The sequence below is a fragment of the Ostrea edulis genome, chromosome 7 (assembly GCF_947568905.1).
Source record: "Ostrea edulis chromosome 7, xbOstEdul1.1, whole genome shotgun sequence".
Classification (NCBI taxonomy): domain Eukaryota; kingdom Metazoa; phylum Mollusca; class Bivalvia; order Ostreida; family Ostreidae; genus Ostrea; species Ostrea edulis.
This window is the reverse complement of record NC_079170.1, coordinates 45,839,456-45,860,228: the sequence shown is the minus strand read 5'-3', so window position 1 is coordinate 45,860,228 and position 20,773 is coordinate 45,839,456. Positions and strand designations below refer to the sequence as shown.

At 35.7% G+C, this 20,773-nt stretch overlaps 1 protein-coding gene across 1 annotated transcript in view; it reads right to left on the bottom strand.

The window, feature by feature from the left end:
- Positions 1 to 7,338: 7,338 nt before the first annotated feature.
- LOC125654322 (transcription factor GATA-3-like) overlaps positions 7,339 to 20,773 on the bottom strand; it is a 17,896-nt gene continuing 4,461 nt past the window's right edge. Inside the window, exons 4-7 of the mRNA XM_056145721.1 lie at positions 20,739 to 20,768; positions 19,416 to 19,561; positions 14,841 to 14,966; positions 7,339 to 9,476 (exon numbers count right to left, since the gene is read on the bottom strand). Of these exons, the coding sequence (XP_056001696.1) occupies positions 9,030 to 9,476; positions 14,841 to 14,966; positions 19,416 to 19,561; positions 20,739 to 20,768 (749 nt within the window). The 3' untranslated portion in view covers positions 7,339 to 9,029. The remainder of the gene's footprint in view (positions 9,477 to 14,840; positions 14,967 to 19,415; positions 19,562 to 20,738; positions 20,769 to 20,773) is intronic.

Below are 20,773 nucleotides of genomic sequence, written 5' to 3'. Positions count from 1 at the left end.
TTACACTGTTAAAAACTTAAAGATGTAACAATCAATCGTAATGTTTCCTGGGGTGCCATTTTAAAATTGTTATCTATGAATTAGAGGTAGTCGGTTTCACTTTGAAGTTTGGCTGTCCCCGTGCCGATCTCACTTTGCAGGCGTGAAAATAGGTGTAAACGTGTGACAATGGATTATCAGATGAAATTACAATAACGAGCATATCCTAATTTTGTTTCCTCGCAGACGCCGGAAGTGAAATTTACATGTACGTATTGTCTATCGCGTAAAGAAGTTTTCTACTTGCTTGATTTTTGTGTAAAAATTTATGAGCAATGGTTGTTGTTTTTTAATTCGAAAAATAAGTGTCAAATGAAATACCCATATTATTTTAACATTATAAAATCATTTAATAAGAAAAATATCTAATCAGTATTGAACTTGTTGGGGTTATTGGGGTATTTTTTGGTGGGTGGTGTGTTTTACTATTTAAATATAATTTTGAGGTCTCTTATCATTCAAATATATGCACTTTGATATCATTTTCATTTGAAACCCCCGATTTAGCAATGTGTGCAATGCCAGAAATAATAACACAATGGGCTTAAGGTGCTTCCAAGAATATTTTTCTCATAATAAAGTGAAAATAAATGACGAAAAAATGTTTTATTGTCAGTGATGGAGTGCTTTGTAGCGTTCCGTTGTCTCGGTGTCTAACGGATTTTGGCGATTTTTCTAAAGATCGAAGGGAATTTACAACGGCACTATCCTGGCGATGACGTAATAGACACTTTCCCTTCCACTGCTTGACATAACAGACCAAATCACATTTGTGATATAAAAAACAACCAAACAATGACAAATATTGTCCACAGCAAAATTCATCAAACAAACGGAAAACACAGAACCTGGGATTTCTCGTATGCGTAGTCTAAGCAAACTTTCTGATTGTGGAGGCTCTGAGTTCCTTTAATAAATCTATATCACGAAAATTAATAATTTCTTATGTCTATCTCGTGGGTGGTCTTTTCGTTTGATGTAGAAGAAATAATATAATATTTCACATCTATCTCATTTTCTTCCTCCGCGTCGCTTATACCATGTACAGGAACAGAAGGCAACTATTGGGGGGTTTCCATATACATATACCCCAGGTTAAATGAGAAAAACTGAATCAGATCTTTATATGTGAATGCATCAATTCACAATTTGTCACCTTTTATTTAGTCTACGGTTACATAATTTGCGAGATTTACATGTAAACTGGCACTTCATGTGATGGACGATAGCTGTTTCACAAAGAATGGTAACACTATCCGCATATTAAAAGCATAGCGAGTTTTTTCTTTCGTAAAAATACATTTTAAAAGCATTAAAATGTTTACTTGGATGACATCTTCTACTGTGTTTTACCGCATATACGGCGACAGAGATCTTTATACGGGTACTTGTTTGGAAACCGGATATGGACCGATGCATAGCCTCGAGCGACAAATAGCCTGTACAGAATCAATTTCACTCTCGCGGCATTCGAGATTTGAGCGGTAGGCGCGTAAAAAATCACAATGCAAAACCCATCTATTTTCATTTTGTGTTTCCTTCGATGGTTTTGGGTTTGTAAGTGGAGAACATCATTAAATAGACATTAAATTTTGGAGCAAGGTATCACTTACGTTTTATGACGATCTATTTGAATAAAAATCATCGCACTCCTAGTCCCGGGGACGGACGAGGTTGTCGTCGTTAGCATTATCGCCCGGTAGATTGGCTGTTATGTGGAATTAGCACACTATCGCCATAATCCAAAGGAAGCGTAATAAATATTTTAAATGGCTTGTATTTTTTTTTTTCTATTTTTTTTTTTTTTTAGCTCTGAAATATACACTTGTCCTTTCACGGTTGTCTTTGGTAGCCAAAATGTAAAACTGAACACAAACATGGGTTTACTTTTAAAAAGAAAGTTTCCATGGTAATTATTCTTTTGCTTCTCAAACTCCCGAGTTTACATCAAATGAATATTTTGAAGTCATGGTGTTTAGATTGATTTAAAGTGGCTGGTACCATCAGCAACCTAGTAGCCGTCAGTAGGACAATTGTTTATTGAGCAATTGAGAAGAGATGTTCTACAAACAATAAATAACGAGTTTATTGTAAACGTTCAAGAAAACACACAGGATATCCTATAGGCTTTTATTGTGTAAATCACACACAGTCATTATATGATAAATAAACACCATCACGATAAAACCACCGCGGTAACGAACTCCTCCCACCTTCCAACGAGCGACGACTTCAACATCGACTGCAGTTTCCTGGAAGTAGTCATCATCGGAACCACTTTTGAACAAACTGGTTTAAAATGCACAATAAATATAGTATATTATAGCTATTGAGGTTTTAAATGACGCTGATCAACAAGCAGAGCCCTATAATTTCTTTCGTTTCAGTTTTGACGGATGGAGGCATGGTCTAAGTCTGGAAGCGAAGGTAGTTTCCATATCAGAGGAGACATTTGCACACGGTACAGATGTTGATCTGGGGCGTTCCATACTCCCCAACCCCCACCCCACCACCACTCTATACTGGTCACAATACACCATATACGTGTATAGTTAAAATCCGTGCACGTGTACATGTATGTATAGCGAGAATGAGATCCTAATAAAGTATGCAAGATCGCTTCGGATTTAATGAGATACACCATGCACCATTATCTGAAGAATATATACACATCAATAATTGATGATATTCAGATCAAAGATAAATCGGGATCGAGATCCTGGGTTAAAAAAAGGTGACTAGTAAGGTTCACCAATTACTTAACTTCGTTAAAAGGTTCTAGCTTGAAATTGGAGTCCGCGTTCTCCCCTGTGACAGCGCTAAGATATAGCAATTGAAATTCCATTTCATTCAAATTCACCTTTGTGTTTTATCCATAAATGAGCTAAGAATTGATTCTGAATAATTGATAGCAGAATCTAACGATGAGAGTGTTCATTTCTTTGCCTGATTATGATATTTTGCACTTTTTTGTCGAAGCATGACCGGCTTTAGATATAACCATGTGGTTGTATTGTTACTAGATGAATGCTAGTATGTCAAATCTAAAGAAAAGTAAATTGGGAAAATGTCAAGGTCATTGTTATGGAAATTAACTCTGATGATTAATTATTGATGCAATGTCAAATCACAAGATGCCTTCCTGGAACGAGGGAAAAAAATGTAAGAGCAATGCCTTTCTGACAACATGTATTTTATGCTTCTCCATGATAAATCTGCATTAAATATAACAATGCAATTTTTTTTATTGATTAATCTCTCTCTCTTCTCTCTCTCCCTCTCTTTCTCTCTCTCTCTCTCTCTATTATTTCCCCATTAGGACTGCGCCTAGTAGTTTACCGTCGTTATTTATTGATTAACATTTTTCCATAGCATTATTTCCCTCTATTTTCTACTCATGTTATATACAATTTCAAAAATCGATTTAATAATTATTTCATATGCGCCATATTGACTGTTTAAGATTTATAATGTATCCCCCGTATTTGAAAAGTCAAGGAGCGAACCTGGTACAGCTCTAAGATCGTCTATACATTGATTTGGGACATCATCTGACACCCTCATTCAAAATACAAATAAAACAAATCAACCTTTACAGATTGTGATGGGGGAACATATTGCCCGCCTGTTTGTTGTTTGTGTTTAGAGCCTTCAGTCTATTAAATTCAATCCCTATAACGGGTTTCTTATCAACAGCTGGGGTCTCCAACTTTGATCAAAACAATAAATTTACAAATTCAAAAAAAAGTTTATTTCTACTAATTGAGCGGCGTATATGGATTTTGGGAATTAGCTTCTTTTTTACCTGATGATCAGAATCTAAGCTTTTTTTTTCTATTACATTCATACGTGTTTCAGTACAATCACGTAATGTCGCGTTACGTTAGTTTGACATGTGTTAGTAAAATCAGTCGTTTGAATCTTTTAACCACAGCTTCTATTCACTTATTTTGCATTCTACTGCTACCTAAAAGCATCACTCCCCAGAAGATGCCTGCATGTCTTTTGCGGAGAGTTTACCCTCGGTTTCATGCGCCAGACATATTTAATTCATTTGCAGTAAATTGCTTCTGTCAAAACATTCAAAAGAGCAAGATGTCAATTGCTTAATCATATTCCGTGCGGGACAGTCGTTACTCTAAAGCGAGTCTCTAAGCACAAATTACTTACGATAGAAAAAGCAAGCAGCAAGAAAAAACAAACTTACGACTTTTTGAATGCCTGACAAGATGAACATTGTTTTCTCAATTGAAACTATTTAATTGAAACAGAAATAAAACTATATTATGAGTTTTTCTTACTGAATCAGATACGTTACATGAAACCCGTAAGGATCGGTGTATGAATATGCAATGCTATATTGATAGGGTTCACTGAAAAAAGTTATCAAATGTTATGCTTTTCAGGCAATGAATAAAAAGTGAAACATTTGTGTCAGGGCGAAAATATGATAAGATTTAAAAGCATCATACAGGAGACATCCCATCAAAATCATTGCATTTTATCAAGGCTAAAAATCTTTTGTTTGAAATGCAAATACCATCGGAAAGCCTTTGATGGTACACATAAATCTTGAGTTTATTCGTAATTGACGCGTGCTTTAGTTTGGGGGAATGTTCGTCATACCAAAAACAACGGACCTGCACCTGTTGGTTTCCGAAATAACTATATAATACAAACTTTCCAAGACGATAAGAAGATACATCTTAGATTTAATATATATATATGTATATATACATTTGAAAATCGTGTTCGGAATAGAGTCAATAAATGTCTTTGCCAAGATTATATCTGCGGAAAGAGGTTTAACAGTTACGTTTTATTCTTTCGTAAAATTTGTATACAGTTAAATTATGATGAAGAAACACAAACACTGGACGATGGTACCCTTCATTATTAATCAATTTTATGAACTTTATTAACTCCAAAAACAAATAAATGATATTTATTCCAGTGATAAACAGTGTTGTGACATTCAAATGGATGATCGTATCAGATTGCGTAATTTTAATAAAGTTGCATTACTGGAGGGCTGATATCATTTTTGGTTATTTTGGCCATCATAAAATTCCAAATTAGCATCAGGAACAATTACAGTAGTCCGTCCATTTGCTGGGTTGCAGACAGCCCGGCGCTTACAACCCGCCGGTGGATTGTGATAAAGCCCCCTGTCTTTTTATAGTTCTGCAATTTTACGCCAAATCTTAGAGGTCTTGTTTTCTTTAATGCAAGACAATCCCGAGAAGATACGATAATTAGTCGACTAATTTCTTATCTTTATCCTATTCGAACAGACTCTTCTGTATGCAAGCAATATAGGTTTTTTTTCTAAAACAATTAAATATATTTTTAAAAATATCATCTCCCTTCCTCTCCAAGACAATTTGAAAACCTTGCATATTTTTTAGCGTTGATTTTCCAAATTTTCAAAAAGTGTGTTATATTGCAGTGTATAGCTCAATAGCCCTAGCTGTGTGAGATTAAATGTACAAATCCCCAAACCGCATAAAGACCACAACGTTTTAAGGAAAACTACCAAAGACAATGTAACAGCTGAAACCCCGCATCAAAGCAAGATCGCTAACGTTGATTGTGACGTCACGCAAACCTTGACAGGTGCCCTATGCTCTTCGTCCAACATCAATCTACTTTGATTACAGTCTAGTTGCAAAAATCTATGTGATGTGCATCTTTTTATTCTTATTGTTGATACATGAACAAAACGAAAATTTTAGCCATTCTCATTTTTTTTAAGATGCCATGTTCTTGATCTCGGGTCTTCACGGAGCCTGGGAAGATGTCTTTATATTCATCCCAGATACGACCACGTCATTAAAACAACAACAAGAAAAAATGGACCAAATTTCAAGCATCGTGCCTTATTTTGTCACCACATAACGCTTCATAAACAAGCTCCCTTTTTCAGAGGCCAGTGACCCTTGTCGAATGGCGGTATTGTTTTAAGACCTAGATGAGGAAGCTTTGCTGCAGAAATAGAACAAAGGAGATCTATGTTAAATTGTATTAAGATTTTTAGACCTACATGTAGCATTGATTTGCAGATTAAATCAGATGTATACCCATTAACATAATTGTAAGTACAAGTACTATTTTATTTCTTACATGTAGTGGAGTTATTTACATAAACATTTACAATGTGATAAACATATATACACATACGTTTATTATCTATAATTAGATTATCATAGCGACAAAAAAATGTTTGTTCTTCCTCCTCAATATTGTCCTCTTTCTTTCATGGAGATATCCGTTCTTATTTGTAAAAGAACATAATTCAAAATTTGCTTTCACTACTACTAGAAATTGTCACAATATGGTGTTTCATAATCAAACTTAATTACTTTTTTGTTCACTTTTATTTGCATATTCAATTTCTCTCAGACATGCAGAAATGGTGTAAAGATGAAATGCAAAATTCATCTAGATCGCGCCTTCTATTAACATTTTGAGAATCAGTTCCAACTGCATCATTACGAATTTATATTTCTTTTGATTAAAGTCAATTATCAAAAAAAACGTAGAACAGGGTCATGGTCCCATAGACGGCATATGTTCCGACATTGATTAATTATGTCGTCTTTGTATTTCGTTTGACATCTTATTGACCATCTTAACTGGTTTATATAATTACCAGTGACTTCCGAGTGTGAATATCGAATTCATTCAAGGTATAGGGCTCATGGTGGGTGTGACCCGGTCGACAGGAGATACTTACTCCTCCGAGGCACCTTATCCCACCTCTGGTATATCCAGGGGTTCTTGTTTGCCCAACTTTCTATTCTTCATCCCTTTTTAGGAGTTATGAGATTGATCACTGTTTGTTATTTTCATCTTTTCATTCAGTAAAAAACTGTGCGCTATTACATACGATATGCATGGTTGCTAAAGAATATCTATATGACATACAATTATGTACAGTTGTCTCATTAACATTCGTCTCCGGCAATCAATTTTAATGTCTAGAAATATACCAGCAGGCCGTTTCTTTATTGATTTTCGTTTGTTGTGTAATGTCTTTTAAAAAATTGTAGATTTGACAGAGGAAAAAAAACCAAGAAATTTTATCTCGTACACATACATGCAAACAAGCATTGAGATGCTTCTTCTGCCAAAGCGTTTACTGAAAATAATAAATCAAGTACATTAACATGTACACATTTTGACCCAAGCATACTATTTCTGGTCAATTATTTAATTTTCTCACACAACAGAAATTAAGTCTCCCTCTTTTAAACTTTCTTTTTCAAGTCATTTTCTCAAACATAAAGCAAAAGACAATTTATTTGGATTTCAACATTTTATTGAATTCTTGTTTTGTATTTAAATGTATACAACGTCGTATTAACACAGCATACCCATCCTAAGTCAGAAAAAATATTCATACATGTTAGATGAATCTCAACACACATTTTGTAATGTGGAATGTTTTTCGAATTGCGCGCCACTTGACGTCATTAGTCACGAGGCATGCAATTCACATTCGACTAAGTAATATTTCTCTACATAATTTTTGGATTTCATGTAGATCCATTATGCTGCATCGCAGCAACAAACAAATATCAGGAAGATAAAAATAAAATGTTTAAGTAATTACAATACATTGCGCCCAGTTTTCATAAGAAGCTCTCAAAAATGCTGCATCAGCACAGCCTCCCGCTACAAATGACATTTAATATTTATCATATTGTTCATATAGTTATGTACAACTCTCAAGTTCCTAATCTAGCACTCGGGATTTAAATAGCTCACACAAAGAGAGAGAATTCTGACTCCTTCAAAAATCGCTCTCCAGTTTTAATAATTTCCAGACACCCATACATGTACACATTGGACTAGAAACGCAACATTTCTATGTCATGGACTAAGACAAAGCATTTGATAAACCTCATAAACAAAAGAACAAATAAATTAAGTATTTACACAAAATATAATTTCATTCATCTTCAATGAGAACATAACACTATAGACTGAATTCAAATCAAAATAATCATCGTATTGAGCAAACAACGAGAAAATATGCTGCGTTTCGCTAAAAACCAAGTAAGATTTTTAAGTCAGATCTGATAGATGGACATATATATGTGTTAACAAACAATCACTACTTTGTAAACCATGAAAAAGCACACCTTTGGCTAATTAGCATCCCCTTTTAAATCAGTCTGGATAATTGTTCTGATACAGTCCGAATATATCAAGTACACCAAGGGGAACACTCAGTGTTAGTAAAGCACCGACTCAAGTTACAACGACGACAGGAAAACCTCCGTATTTCTCACCATCATTGACAATGGGGCATTTCGTTATTGAAAAAAGAATTCCACAAGCACACAAGTCACAGCGGCCGAGTTCGTTCCGCGAGTCGGACCCCTGCGTTCTGAAACGACCCGCAGGTGGGTAGATTTACCCAAAACAGTTCCTCTAAGTCACCGCTTTTCTGTCATGTTGCTTCTTGGCTTTCGGTTTTATTTCACACCGATAGTTATCGATGAATAGACTTGTGAAATTTGAAACTTCAAATGTCCCATTTTAGCGTCGCGACTGTCCGTGACTTATAAATATATCCCTATTAGGAATATGGTTTTTTCGTGACAAACGAGATTCTTTCTGCAAATGGGACGTTCACACGCATCAATTTCACCTTTGCTGTCTGTTTCTTTATTCTAAATTTCTCATTGCGCATGCGTAGGACTGGTTTGTTTGTCTAGAAAATGTCGTTCTGAATCGACCATTTCAAATGAAACATGCAGCTTCAGGAAGCTCCGGGTGCTCGTCTTGCCGGCACACTGAACCAGTTAGTCTATAACCAGCACACAAAATACGCGTTACCAGCAATATCTCCCATAAGTCTTGCTCAGTCCAGTTCAATTCTCGCGTCATTTCATAATTCTTATATCCTAACATTTTACATTCTGCCTTAAACAGTTTGTTGACTAAGGAATAAAAATTTCATGACTGGCGTTAAAAATTAACTACGCCATTGCTCCGATCATATTTGAACCAGACGAGAGGTTAAGACCGGAAGGGAAGCCTCCAGCGGTTGTTGTGGAGAGATTCAGACCGGAAGCAAGTCCAGAGTTGTAGTTATTGGATATACTGGAGAATGATGATGGCATGGATGAAGGGAAGTTGTTGTATGCGCTAGAGAATCCCGAATGACCGAGTCCCGAGGAGCCCTGCATGTGTGATGATCCATGCGAGAAATAGCCTCCACCAATGGAAGATCCGCCACCCATGTAGGTGGGCATTGGTGCGTGCATAGCGTTAAGATTTGGTGGGAAGCCCCCGAATGGTTTATCTAAGCTTGGCTTCAGTAAGTCGGACATAATCATGCCTTTCTTGTTCTTCTTGCTTTTAGTTGACATTTTCCGGTTCCGGGTTTGAATTCCGTCTTTCTTCATTGTAAGAGGGCGGTTGACCTTAAATAGAAACACAAAAACATCATTACGTGTGGGTATTTGACAAAAGTCGAAAATTGCAACAACAATTAACGTTTTGTGGCTTGGTTTGTGTTCAGTGCCAAAGCCAATTGTTAGATAAATAGTGTCTGTGAATTATTGGTCTGACATTTTGACAGCTTCCTTTACAAGCTTTGGAACAAGTCATGGCTTACACTCCCGAGTAATCCACAGAAAAGGCATCGAAAACAATCACAGATACATCGCTACCATTCTACCACAACTAACTTTAGAACTAGTCATTGTTTCCCCTACAAATGGCATTTGAATGAATAATGAAGTGTAAATGATATCTAATCGAACCGAACTAATTCACACTTTATTGACAACTCCTGAACGTGGATCAGTTTCATTTTAGGAAATATGGAAGTAAAATATTTCATAAGTGGTTGCCTCTGCGTAAATCCTTTATTCCATTTTCCCATATATGTATCCCCACCCATTTTCCAGTCTACATAACTATGTACTAGAGTCAATAATTGAAGAGGACAAACTCCTCATTAGAGCTTCTATGACATCTAAAGGTGCCACAATTTCTCGTCTGCAAAACCGTGTGACGGCTAGAGGATCATGCTTCTGCAACTTTCGTATACATATCCCATTGACAAGGTGTAATAGCCTCTGTCAGGCACATTTGTCGCAGGGTCCTCAACCATTGTCCATAGTTATTAGCCCTACCAAGTCACTAATCGCCGCGTAAACCCGGATGCGCTCACGCGGAAGGACAATTCTATAGGAGTTACGCGGTCGGGTGTTTCGTAGCTTACTCTGAGATTGTTCGGGTTTGCTCGTGAGAGCGCGGAGTCTCTTTTTATCCTACCCTTAGAGGGCTAACTTTTGACAATTAGCTTTGTCGCTCCTCATCATCTACATTTAGCGGTCACCAAAAAGTGTGGCCTCCACTAAATGAGCCAGGGTTGTTGACAGTCGGCTTTGTCAGGACATTGGACCCCATGGTGGGGTAATTGTCCTTGTAACAAATGTGTTTATGTCGAAATGAACAGCCGTAGTGGGACAAGAGACTACCAGTGTATCCCTTGAAAAGAATTTCCGGAAGACTTTTTCTCAAAAACTGCAAGACAATCGATGTTAGCTTAACATCATTATTGGTTTACTATATTTCAGAACCATGTGTAGGTATAATAGCGAGAAATACATGAAACAACTGAAAAAGCCATCATTATCTGAGGAGTTTATGTCGATAAAGGATAATTATCTGCCTTGCAATTAATGAAGATGAGCCGCTTAATTACGATTAAGTGATATATTGAGCTGCACTCTTTCGGGCCCTGAAAACGACTCGGGGAGCAACAATGTCATAGACCCGAAGACATACACAAGTTCAACGGGATTAAGTGCGGACCTTTGGGGACCTTAAACCATATGTATAATTGAAATCGAAAACATGAAATATGCCAGAAAGTATATGGGCAAAATGAACAAATCTTAGGATTTTATAATGAGTATCTGTAGGCTAAAACAATTTCATTAGATGAGCTTGCTAAAATGATTATAAAGAGGTTTTCAATCATAGAAAATTACTTAATCTCTAACGACAAGTGATGAACAAATTTCTCAATTGGTGTCCCAGGGCAAAGAATGAAAAGCCAATGATTTAATGAATATCCAGAAAGACTGGCTGTGTCGTCACATGCAGAGAAATCCAGTGTTGCAATTTAAATGAGTTTAACAAAATGATCCGAATATGTCGTCAAACTCAAAATTGATAGTGACAATTTGAAAACAGAGTTTGAGATTTCAATCATTGTCTTTGTCCTTCCGCACCACGTGATACTCAAAAAAGAGGCGCTTCTGATTCAGAAGGCAACTGCCACAGAAGCAAAGCGTGTAATTCTGTGTCAAATTGTTTGTCGCCATTTGCCTTCTTTCTGTCTACATAATTTTCTACTCTAATCCCAGAGTCACGGCCGGTGGGCCATCTTTATCTCCGGATCCATCTAACTTTTAAATTTCTTTAACCGTAAAAAGCCATGATTTGTTGTGTGTGTAGAGTTTTCACTCGCAGATAAGAGAACCTCGTTGTTGGAAGTTAATCGAATTGTACTTTTATGAATATTGCGTCACATTACCTCAGCAGAGCAAAATAAAATCTAGTTAAAATCACCGATGTATACCTTTTAACTTGAAACTGTTTGTTGTAATATTAATAGTAAGAAAAATAAAAACAATATTGGACAGATGTTCCATAGCCGACAATCAATCGAGTTTGGTGCTGATCACTCAGAAGGAGTCGTGCTCGACATGCCTTAATTTTACGGTTAAGTGATTTTATAGAAGTCATTTATATTTTTATTCTCTAAAAGTACTACAAAAAGGATAAGTATTGTATGCACTGATACTTATATAAAACGTTGACAGAAACTCATGGGATATGATTCATATGACTAATAGATATTTCAATAAATAATTCATTAAAAATTAAACTTATACTAAAGACGCCACATGGTTTTAAAGTTCCACATTATTCTGAAAATTCCGTGATGTCGTGTTGCGGTTTTTATGCATCTAATCAAAGGGCGTGTATTACGCTCTTGTCAAGAAAAGAAGAAGAGAGCTTCCGAGTGACAAGCACTCTTCGGTGTGCAGAGTTACAAAAGTGACAAAGACGATTAGGAACACGAGAAGTTGGAAGGAGTTGGGGGAGAGGTAATTTAATCAGGCGTAAAAAGATGGTGGATGTCTCCAGTAAGTCTACTTCACTGTCCCACCGTCTCCCGTGCGCGTCTTTTGATCTATTTTTGTATTTGAAAGGTATATATTTATACAGAGAGTGTGTATGACGGAGGTGAAAACTTTCCCTGCCGAGCTAGGTGGTGATTTGGTAGTATATGATGCTTTTACATGGGTCATACCTTGTAATTAAATGTTTTTGTCGACAAGACTTCGGTTTGAATCATAATTTTAATGAATAAAGTGAATATGACAACCCCCCTGTTGCCGCTGAAATAGTAAAGATGAAAGGTATACCCTTACTCTGTGAAACCCGTTAAGGTTTCGTGTAATTTAATAAATCAGCCTCGAAACTTTCTTGTTTTGTGCCAAAAACAAATAAGCAATATTGAATTTCACCTGCGACCCCGAAATGCATTCCAAATGATCGGTTTAAATGCCCACCCAATCACAAAGAACATTTCAGTGCATGTGGAAATTTTTGCAATGAGGCTATTTCAGTGACGACTGATTCAGTTTGAAAACAGTACAGGGAAACAATAAGAAACGAAACCGGAAACAGAGAGAGGAACCAAGACTGATGACCAAGTCACACTTCCTGTGGTCAGAGATAGGCTACTTGTGGTTGTCGGTAGCCTTGTAAATTTATTAAGAGCGGGAAAGGGCAACACTTACTTTCTCACACAAATCAAAGCATGGTACAGTGGTTGCAGTTGTACAAAGTATCAAAGCAGAAACGGGTATGTTCATGTTTGAGGAACGACAAATACAAACCAACAGGAACAAGGGTTTATTAACATCGCCTAGTTATCGATTTCCTTAATTATTTAACGTACATCAGCACTGGCCCGTAGCGGTAGAAACAAGCAATTTTAGTTTGTCGAATATTATAGGTTAAAATATAAACAAAAGTAGACACAAATTAGACTGAAGATATTTCTCAAGATGTTAAAATTATCAGGGGAGAAAAAGAATGAAATCTGTACAACTTAACTGATTTTTGAAAAAGAGATTTGAATAGCATTGGGGCTAATTAGATGCCCTGCGTATTTTGAGTAAATCTGTTTTCCGTGATTTGTGAAAGTTAATCAATACCGTCTTTACCTGCGCAGGATATGACCGTCAGAGCACTGCTTCAATAGACTGCAGTTTGTGGAATCAATTAAAGGATATTGTTACGTTTTGTTACTCACAGTTATGACAGAGTAATGTTGATTTACATTTTTCAGAAAAATAGAATTAAATCTAGCATTTTTGCTCGGTCAAATCGTGCATGTTCTGTCTTTGTTCCCTCGTCCTTCAGGGGGTAGATTAGGAAGGTCAAATATGTTACCACAAGTTCGATTTGTACAACACTAATGGCTGATTTACCAGTCAGAGAACGGGTATTGAGTAACTCATATACAGGGCACTTATGATGAGTTTTTGTTGGACAAAAAAAAAAGATATCATTAAAATTATGAAACAGTTAAATATCCATCGAGCTTGGCCATGTCTACCCAGCACAGCTAGGCACTTGGAGAGGAACGATCCATTCTACTTCGTTATTACTTGACAAGAAAATTGGTGATCAAACCTCTAGGCGAAAAGAGAAGGCTTTTTGTTCATATTTTAATGTTTAGCCCACATAAAAGAATTTATAAAATTTCAAGCGAACACGTAAAATAAACGACTCTACTACGTTTCACCAATTTAATCGAACCAGCAGACGACAAATGGACTTATCGTCTGCAGGGATAGCTTGGTACTTGGTACCACGGGGACTGAAGAAACTTTTCGCCACGCCTCGCTGAACTTCATTTGTATTTACTTTCATCTTAATGATATTGAAAAAAATAGTAGTTCTAGATAGTGCATTAGGGGCCAAAAAATGAGGATATTCTGAAATTAATTCAATATAAATTTATTGTCGACTTCCTTTGCTTTCACGTCAAAAATCAATAAAAAGAAGTTTTATAACCCTCACGAGGTTGAGTTTAATTTCATTAATTTGTTTAAAAATTGATATATTCCACATGCTGATATGACTGTCATGTTCAGATTAGATTTGGATAATGTTCTCAATTTATCCCGGGGGTGTGTAGATTTCTTCGACACATGTTCAACAGGTTTGAGTATGTTTCATGTCAAAAATGTATTAAAACATCAAAAAGGTGACTTGCCAATCATTATCCTACCCCGGGTCCCGAAAATTTACGACACCCGTTTACGACTACGGTAAATGAAACTGGTTTTGTTTACATCAGGTTTGAGAGATATCCATCGCATCCCAAAGGCAGAGACACCCAGCGGCTGCACACACGTAACGTTCTCATTGTCTTTTTAAGTTTTCTAAATTCTTGTGTGTCATTAACATAAATGTTTTCACAAGTTCTTTGAGTTTCAATGTCATTGTTTTCCCCCTTTTAAATGTATAATTCAAATTGCATAGTAAAAAGGTATTTCTTTGAAGTTCCCTCGTAATTTATGATACCCGGCTAAATATAGAAATACTTGGAATTGTAAGCCATTATCACTCCCAAAAAGATAGCATTGTTTCTTAATTTTAACATTTACTTTGTTTTGAAAAACCGAATGCGAATAGTAAGAAAGTGTATAAATTTTCATGAGCAGTAATAAAGAAAGTAAACTTACATTATGAAGTTTGTAGTAGAGACCACAAGCGTTGCAGACCGGATCGCCGTTTCCATTCCGTCGCCACAATGTGGTGGTGTTGGTACCACAATTAGCACAGCTTGTTCCTGCCCTTCTAGCGGCAGACTGAAGTGAAAAAAATTAATATAGAAATAAATAAATATCACGATAAAGAAGCAAAATATAAAACATTTTTAAAAACAATTTACGCATTTCAAAATCTAAAAAAAATATATATATTTCATTTTTTGTTGGGAAAAAAAATTATTAATTACGAAGAGGATGTTTTAAATTATGAAATATTTGAAAAAATCAAGTGAAGATTACGTGTAAGACAGGCTTAAGTAGTGACGAGAAAATAATCGGTTGCGCCTACCAGTTTGGAAGATCTTATCAACTTTTTGCCGGTATCCGTTTGCTTTTAGTGAAAACTTGGTGTGGCGATTATCTATCAGCAGTTTATTATTACTGATTAACAATAAAAACAATTTATCTCCAGTGTTTACATACAACGATGATTCATGAAAATCGTCGGCATCGATTTATTCACCAGAAACTAACGAGAATGGAAGGAGTCGAATTACTAACTGACGGCAAAAACATCTAGACTCTGTGGAGAAGCCACCTCACAAACAGACGTTCTTCCTTGAAGCACTTTTTTGCATGGGAAACTTGTCTCCAATTAATAATATTTAATTCTTTAATCATTTTTCCCGTGGGTGCTTTTTTCATCACTTCTTGCAAAAGATACTATTGTGCACCTTCTTAAATTGGGTTATAGTTCACATGTAGAAGTTTTGGTGCCTGATTAGGTTCTAAATACTAGCGTGCGGAAACACGATCCGGTGCTTAGTGGGGAAGGGCTGGCAATGGAGAGGCTAAGGTGACAAGCAAACCTTTGTTTCAAATGGGAAGGTTTTCGTAAGATTCTATGGAAGAAACACTATTCATTTCATTCTAATGACGAATTCCCACCGAGAGGTAGAATGCTAACTGCTGGGTGGGTGACCCTTGAACAGCCTTGCATGTACATGATTTCCTCTTTTTAATAAAAAGATTTACCTCAAATTTCTATCGAATTTTAAATTATTGGGTATAAATTAAGTAATGTAGAATTAGACACCTCGCCTGTGTAAGTCTCAGCGCATTCTCCATATAATTGATTATATAAATTACATTGAAGTATTTGTCATAATGATAGGCCTATTACAATAATGAAAACACTTGTTCCTGTTTGGGTTTAAATATTATTTACTGCTTCAATAATTGGACTTGAAAATGCAAGCTCCTGTTTCAAACATAACAGGATCATTTTTCTTTGACATATGGTATTTATACTGAAGCCATGGACATAACTGTATACAAGATTGCAAAGGAATTCTCAAAAACAAGAAGCCATGGATTTGAATTTAGAATTATTTTATAAATCAATTTATGAATTTCTGAATGTATATAACCGCACAAGGCGACTTCTTACTCTGTCATCTACTCATCTCAACCATTATCATACCTAGTATATCTGATTTTTTCTCTGGATGATAAAATTATAGAAACCGTCGACAAGTTCTATATCAGCATTAAACCCCTTCAACAAGGCTCTGCAAATTCAGATATGGGAGAAAGATTCCAAACGACGATAATTAAACGCCCTTTGTCTTCGTCTTTAATTTGCTGTACTTTACAAAATCGCCAAAGCGGTCCACACTTGTTTAATTGCAGTTACTCGGGTGGGTTCACGTTTTGTTTTTCGACTTCCATGAAGGAACAGAAGCCGAAAAATAATATCGATTTGATCAAAATTCATCATTTAACCGATCACATTCATTGGACACCGATAGTAAAGACTGGACCACTGATACCTTTTTCTCCGAGATCTGATTAGCAATATTCGATGACACAATCAAATGATCCGCGCCGATATCCTGATAATGTGACGTCACGGCACGTGAAAAGTATTGTTTGAAAATGTGTATGTTTTTCTGCAACCAATTGATAGCCCACGAATCACAAAAACCGCTATCTAAAGTTTTTCATCGAAATCGGAATTTAGCAAAGATAAAGCGATAATTCAACAGTACACGAAATTATATTGTTTATCTGATTAGGTCCTTTGTTCCAAAGTAAATCATTGGAATAACAAGAAGCTATTGAAATCCTTATCTGGCCATCGTATACCTTTGTCAGAATTAAATACAATAATAAATGTGTATAAAATAGCAGCTATGTCTCTTCTCTGTCAAGTGGCATCCACTAAAATAGGGCTAGTATTCCTGGGCTTTGTTCCTACAGAGGTTTTGTGTGTAATTAATCAGCCTCGTCCAATAGGACCCTCACAGAAGGCAATCGGGGAGGCACAAAACAATATTATTTGATTGAACTCTATCGTGACATTCCGACATTTTCGGATTTTCAAAATCATCCTCCTTTGTTTTAAGTAGGACTTTGTCTCTTACGCAGATCTACGCAGTCCAAACTAAACGTAAATTTGACTGATGATTAATACAGATATTTTCAACATACTGTTGAATTCTCCCATAGAATCGCCTTTAGCATCTCCTATCGGCCTGTGAATTTTCCTTTATCGTTTAGCGATATCTACCAAAGCGTTCGGACCTGTCAACGGCATTTTTATCATGCAAAACCTTTTTTTTTTTGTAATTCAGTTTATCAAAAAAATATTAAGAAAATTTCTAATATGGAATATGTCGTACATCTTTATCATTTAAACTATAAAATAGTCAGATTATTTGTATTCAAAGTCTTGAAGGTTAGCGTAAATACAAATGTAAAATGTTTCCTTTTAATTGTTTGTGAATACACCAGCAGAATTTACACTAAGATGCCGTTTATTATTCATAAATATTCATCTGGTAATATAAAGCGAGAAATGCTCATGGAACTGATACACTGACTGATTCTGCATAACGAATATTGTTAATCGAGGACTTTTATTCGTTCCGAATTTTTTCACAAATATAAAAGATTTCAGTTTTCTTATCTTATTTCCCACTCTTGCATGTACAAAATTTTAATTAAATGCAATAAAATATTCAATTTTTATGATAGGATTCTTCATTGTTATGGTCCAAATGCAAGTATTCCTGAGCAATATACATTTTGACAAGTCGGCAGGTGCGCTTTATTTCTAATATGAAAACGGTGGTATTTACCCAATATTTTTTTTTTTTTTTTGCATCTTGTGGGCTTCAGTGTTATACCTTCTATCACAAAAAATGTAATGCATCTGTGTAAAAAGTGCTAATGTTCTCTATGATAAATCATATTGCCACGTAAGATTAATTTTCTTGACATTGCAAGGTGCTATCAACCCCCGAAAAGCAGTATTCCTTCCATAGGAAATAGCATACTTTATGAGTGTTATTTCTTCACCACAGATGATGAAATATGTGTGCCATCGTTAAAGAAACACTACATTCACTTCTTCTGACAACCTGCTAAAATCTATACCCAAACATCGAGTACGTCACACCGCGCTGGAAATTGTTTCAAAATGTTCAAAAACAGTTGGTGTTGAAAAACTTATCTTTCAACAGTTTCAACTGTTTTAAACATAATTTCTTTCGAAGTTTTGTAGAAGAAAAAATATGTGCAGGGATTTATTTCATAGATAATTATTTTAATTTAAAAATTTAAGGAACATAAATTTTACTACTTTCAACTGAGGCGTAGCGAAAAGTAAACAGCTTTTAGAATATTTTGAAAACACCATTAATACAATTTTTTCTTATTGAAATTTTTGTCTAAATATATGGCTCCACTTTTACCCGGTACAATAAGGCTTGGTGATATTCAAGGCTTAATACGAATATTGTCACTGAGTTGGGTATAAATCAACTCGCTCGACAGCTTTTAAATGCCTTTTTTATTTGACAAATTCTTGCTCCTCGACAAAATTACAGTCAATTAATATCATTAAAAATGTTCAACCATGACAGTTGCTCTATTTTAAAAATGGTTTTGACTTTTCATAATCAGGTTTCTTTTATAATGAATCATATCAATATGTTTTTTTTTTTTAAGTTGAACATTTTGAATTGTAAAAATGCTTTTTTGCCTACTTAATTTGGCATGTTCTCCCCGTTATAAATGAGAGCTTTAGCGGAATAATGTAAAGGGAGTGATTCCAATTCGGGGTAAAAAAAAAAATGGAAAGAAAACAAAACGGCAACATCATCTGACTGAAGCGTTTGGCTGGAACTATCAATACAGATTATCACTCGAGGCGGATTCTAACGCTCTGCCAAAGCGATATATACATTCTGCATATGAATATGAGGGATTTTCACTATCGGCCATATCTGAGATCTGCTCCCGATAAGTTAGACCTCAGTAAAAGCGATTAAAAGGTTATATCAAAAGTTTGTATAGATCCTGTGTATCGATAATCCGCGATGCGCATCCGATAAACATAAATTATCTTAGGAAAATTTACTTGCTCAATTTTTTTTGTGTGTTTGTTTAAAGTACAGGGTCGATGTGCAGTTTCGTGCATGTTAATCTGTATGGACATCAGATAAGAACCGGAGGAATCCAATAAAAAATATAGAAACTTACCAGGCGTCGCTTAGGCTTGATCAGGGGTCTGTTTTGACCGTTCATTTTGTGGTACAGTCCGCAGGCATTGCACAGATAATGACCAGTCCCGTCTCTTCGCCATAGTGGCGTGGAAGTGGCCCCACAGTTCACGCACTCTCTGCCCTCTGGGAGGATAGACATAAAGCAAATGTAAGAATCAAATCATCCCCAATCTCAAAATATCACAACAAAATAACGACTTTAATAATATGATATAGAATCAATTCAACTCCTCTCTCAAAATATCAGCAAAATAACTTCAATAATATGATGTAAAATCAATTCAACCCCTCTCTCAAAATATCATAACAAAACGACTTCAATAATATAATAAAGAATCAAGTCCGCCCCACTCTCAAAATAACATAGCATAAATATAATAAAAATTAGATTATAAATAGATATTTATTTTCATATTCCATGTAATCATGGTCGGCTTTGATTTTAGCACGTGAGATGGTAAAAAACATGGATGTAGTAAGTGGTGAATTAATGTATTAATTTGATTACTATACAAGTAGAACCCGCTCTCCAATTACACTTCGCGACGAAGCTTTTCAGACGGTTGCAACGGAAGATAGGTATTCTTTCGGAGGGTTAGACAAAAATTTTCGTTAGAAAAGCAGAAACCTGTCGCCAAGGGCACTTGACTTTTAGCCTGTTATTATTATTTTTCGAAACAAGCTTTTTTGGCGAGTATCATTAGTAGATTTTATAATCCATGTATAGTATTTCGTGACTTTAATAGACCTTATTACACGCCGATGATATTTTTGATTTGAATTTTTCGTTACAATTGCTCACTAGAGAGAATTTTCTATTGACTCCTAAATACAGCAGGGAGCGGAGACACTATAAGGCCCTCCCCCACCAGTTCTCCTAACCCCTCTGATTTACAGATTATAATTATAATGTCATCTCTTAATCCCCCAAAAACAATATGTATCGTAATCTCCCGAAATCGTCACTAATTATAGTATTTTTTATTTACCTATCAGAATAAATGAGATTATCTACAGGACCGGAGTGTGTTGTGTAATCGCCTTTCTCGACCCCCTTCCGCATAATGGCAGTTAATTCCTGGCGCGACCTATCTTTTTACTCAGGCTTACATACCAGTAGGAATTCTTCTAGTCCTACCGTAGCGTAAATACCAACGTACTGCGTTAATTGGTATTTTCAAAATCTTGTGGTGGGATTAGTAAATGTAAAAATAAAAACATTTAGAAAGGCGTCTTCTTTGTTTGTACATCTTATTCATGGATTTTTTTCATCTTGTGTAAGTTTTAAGTAGTGTCTAACCTTGTGCGTTTTGCCGTGCACTGCCAGGAAATACC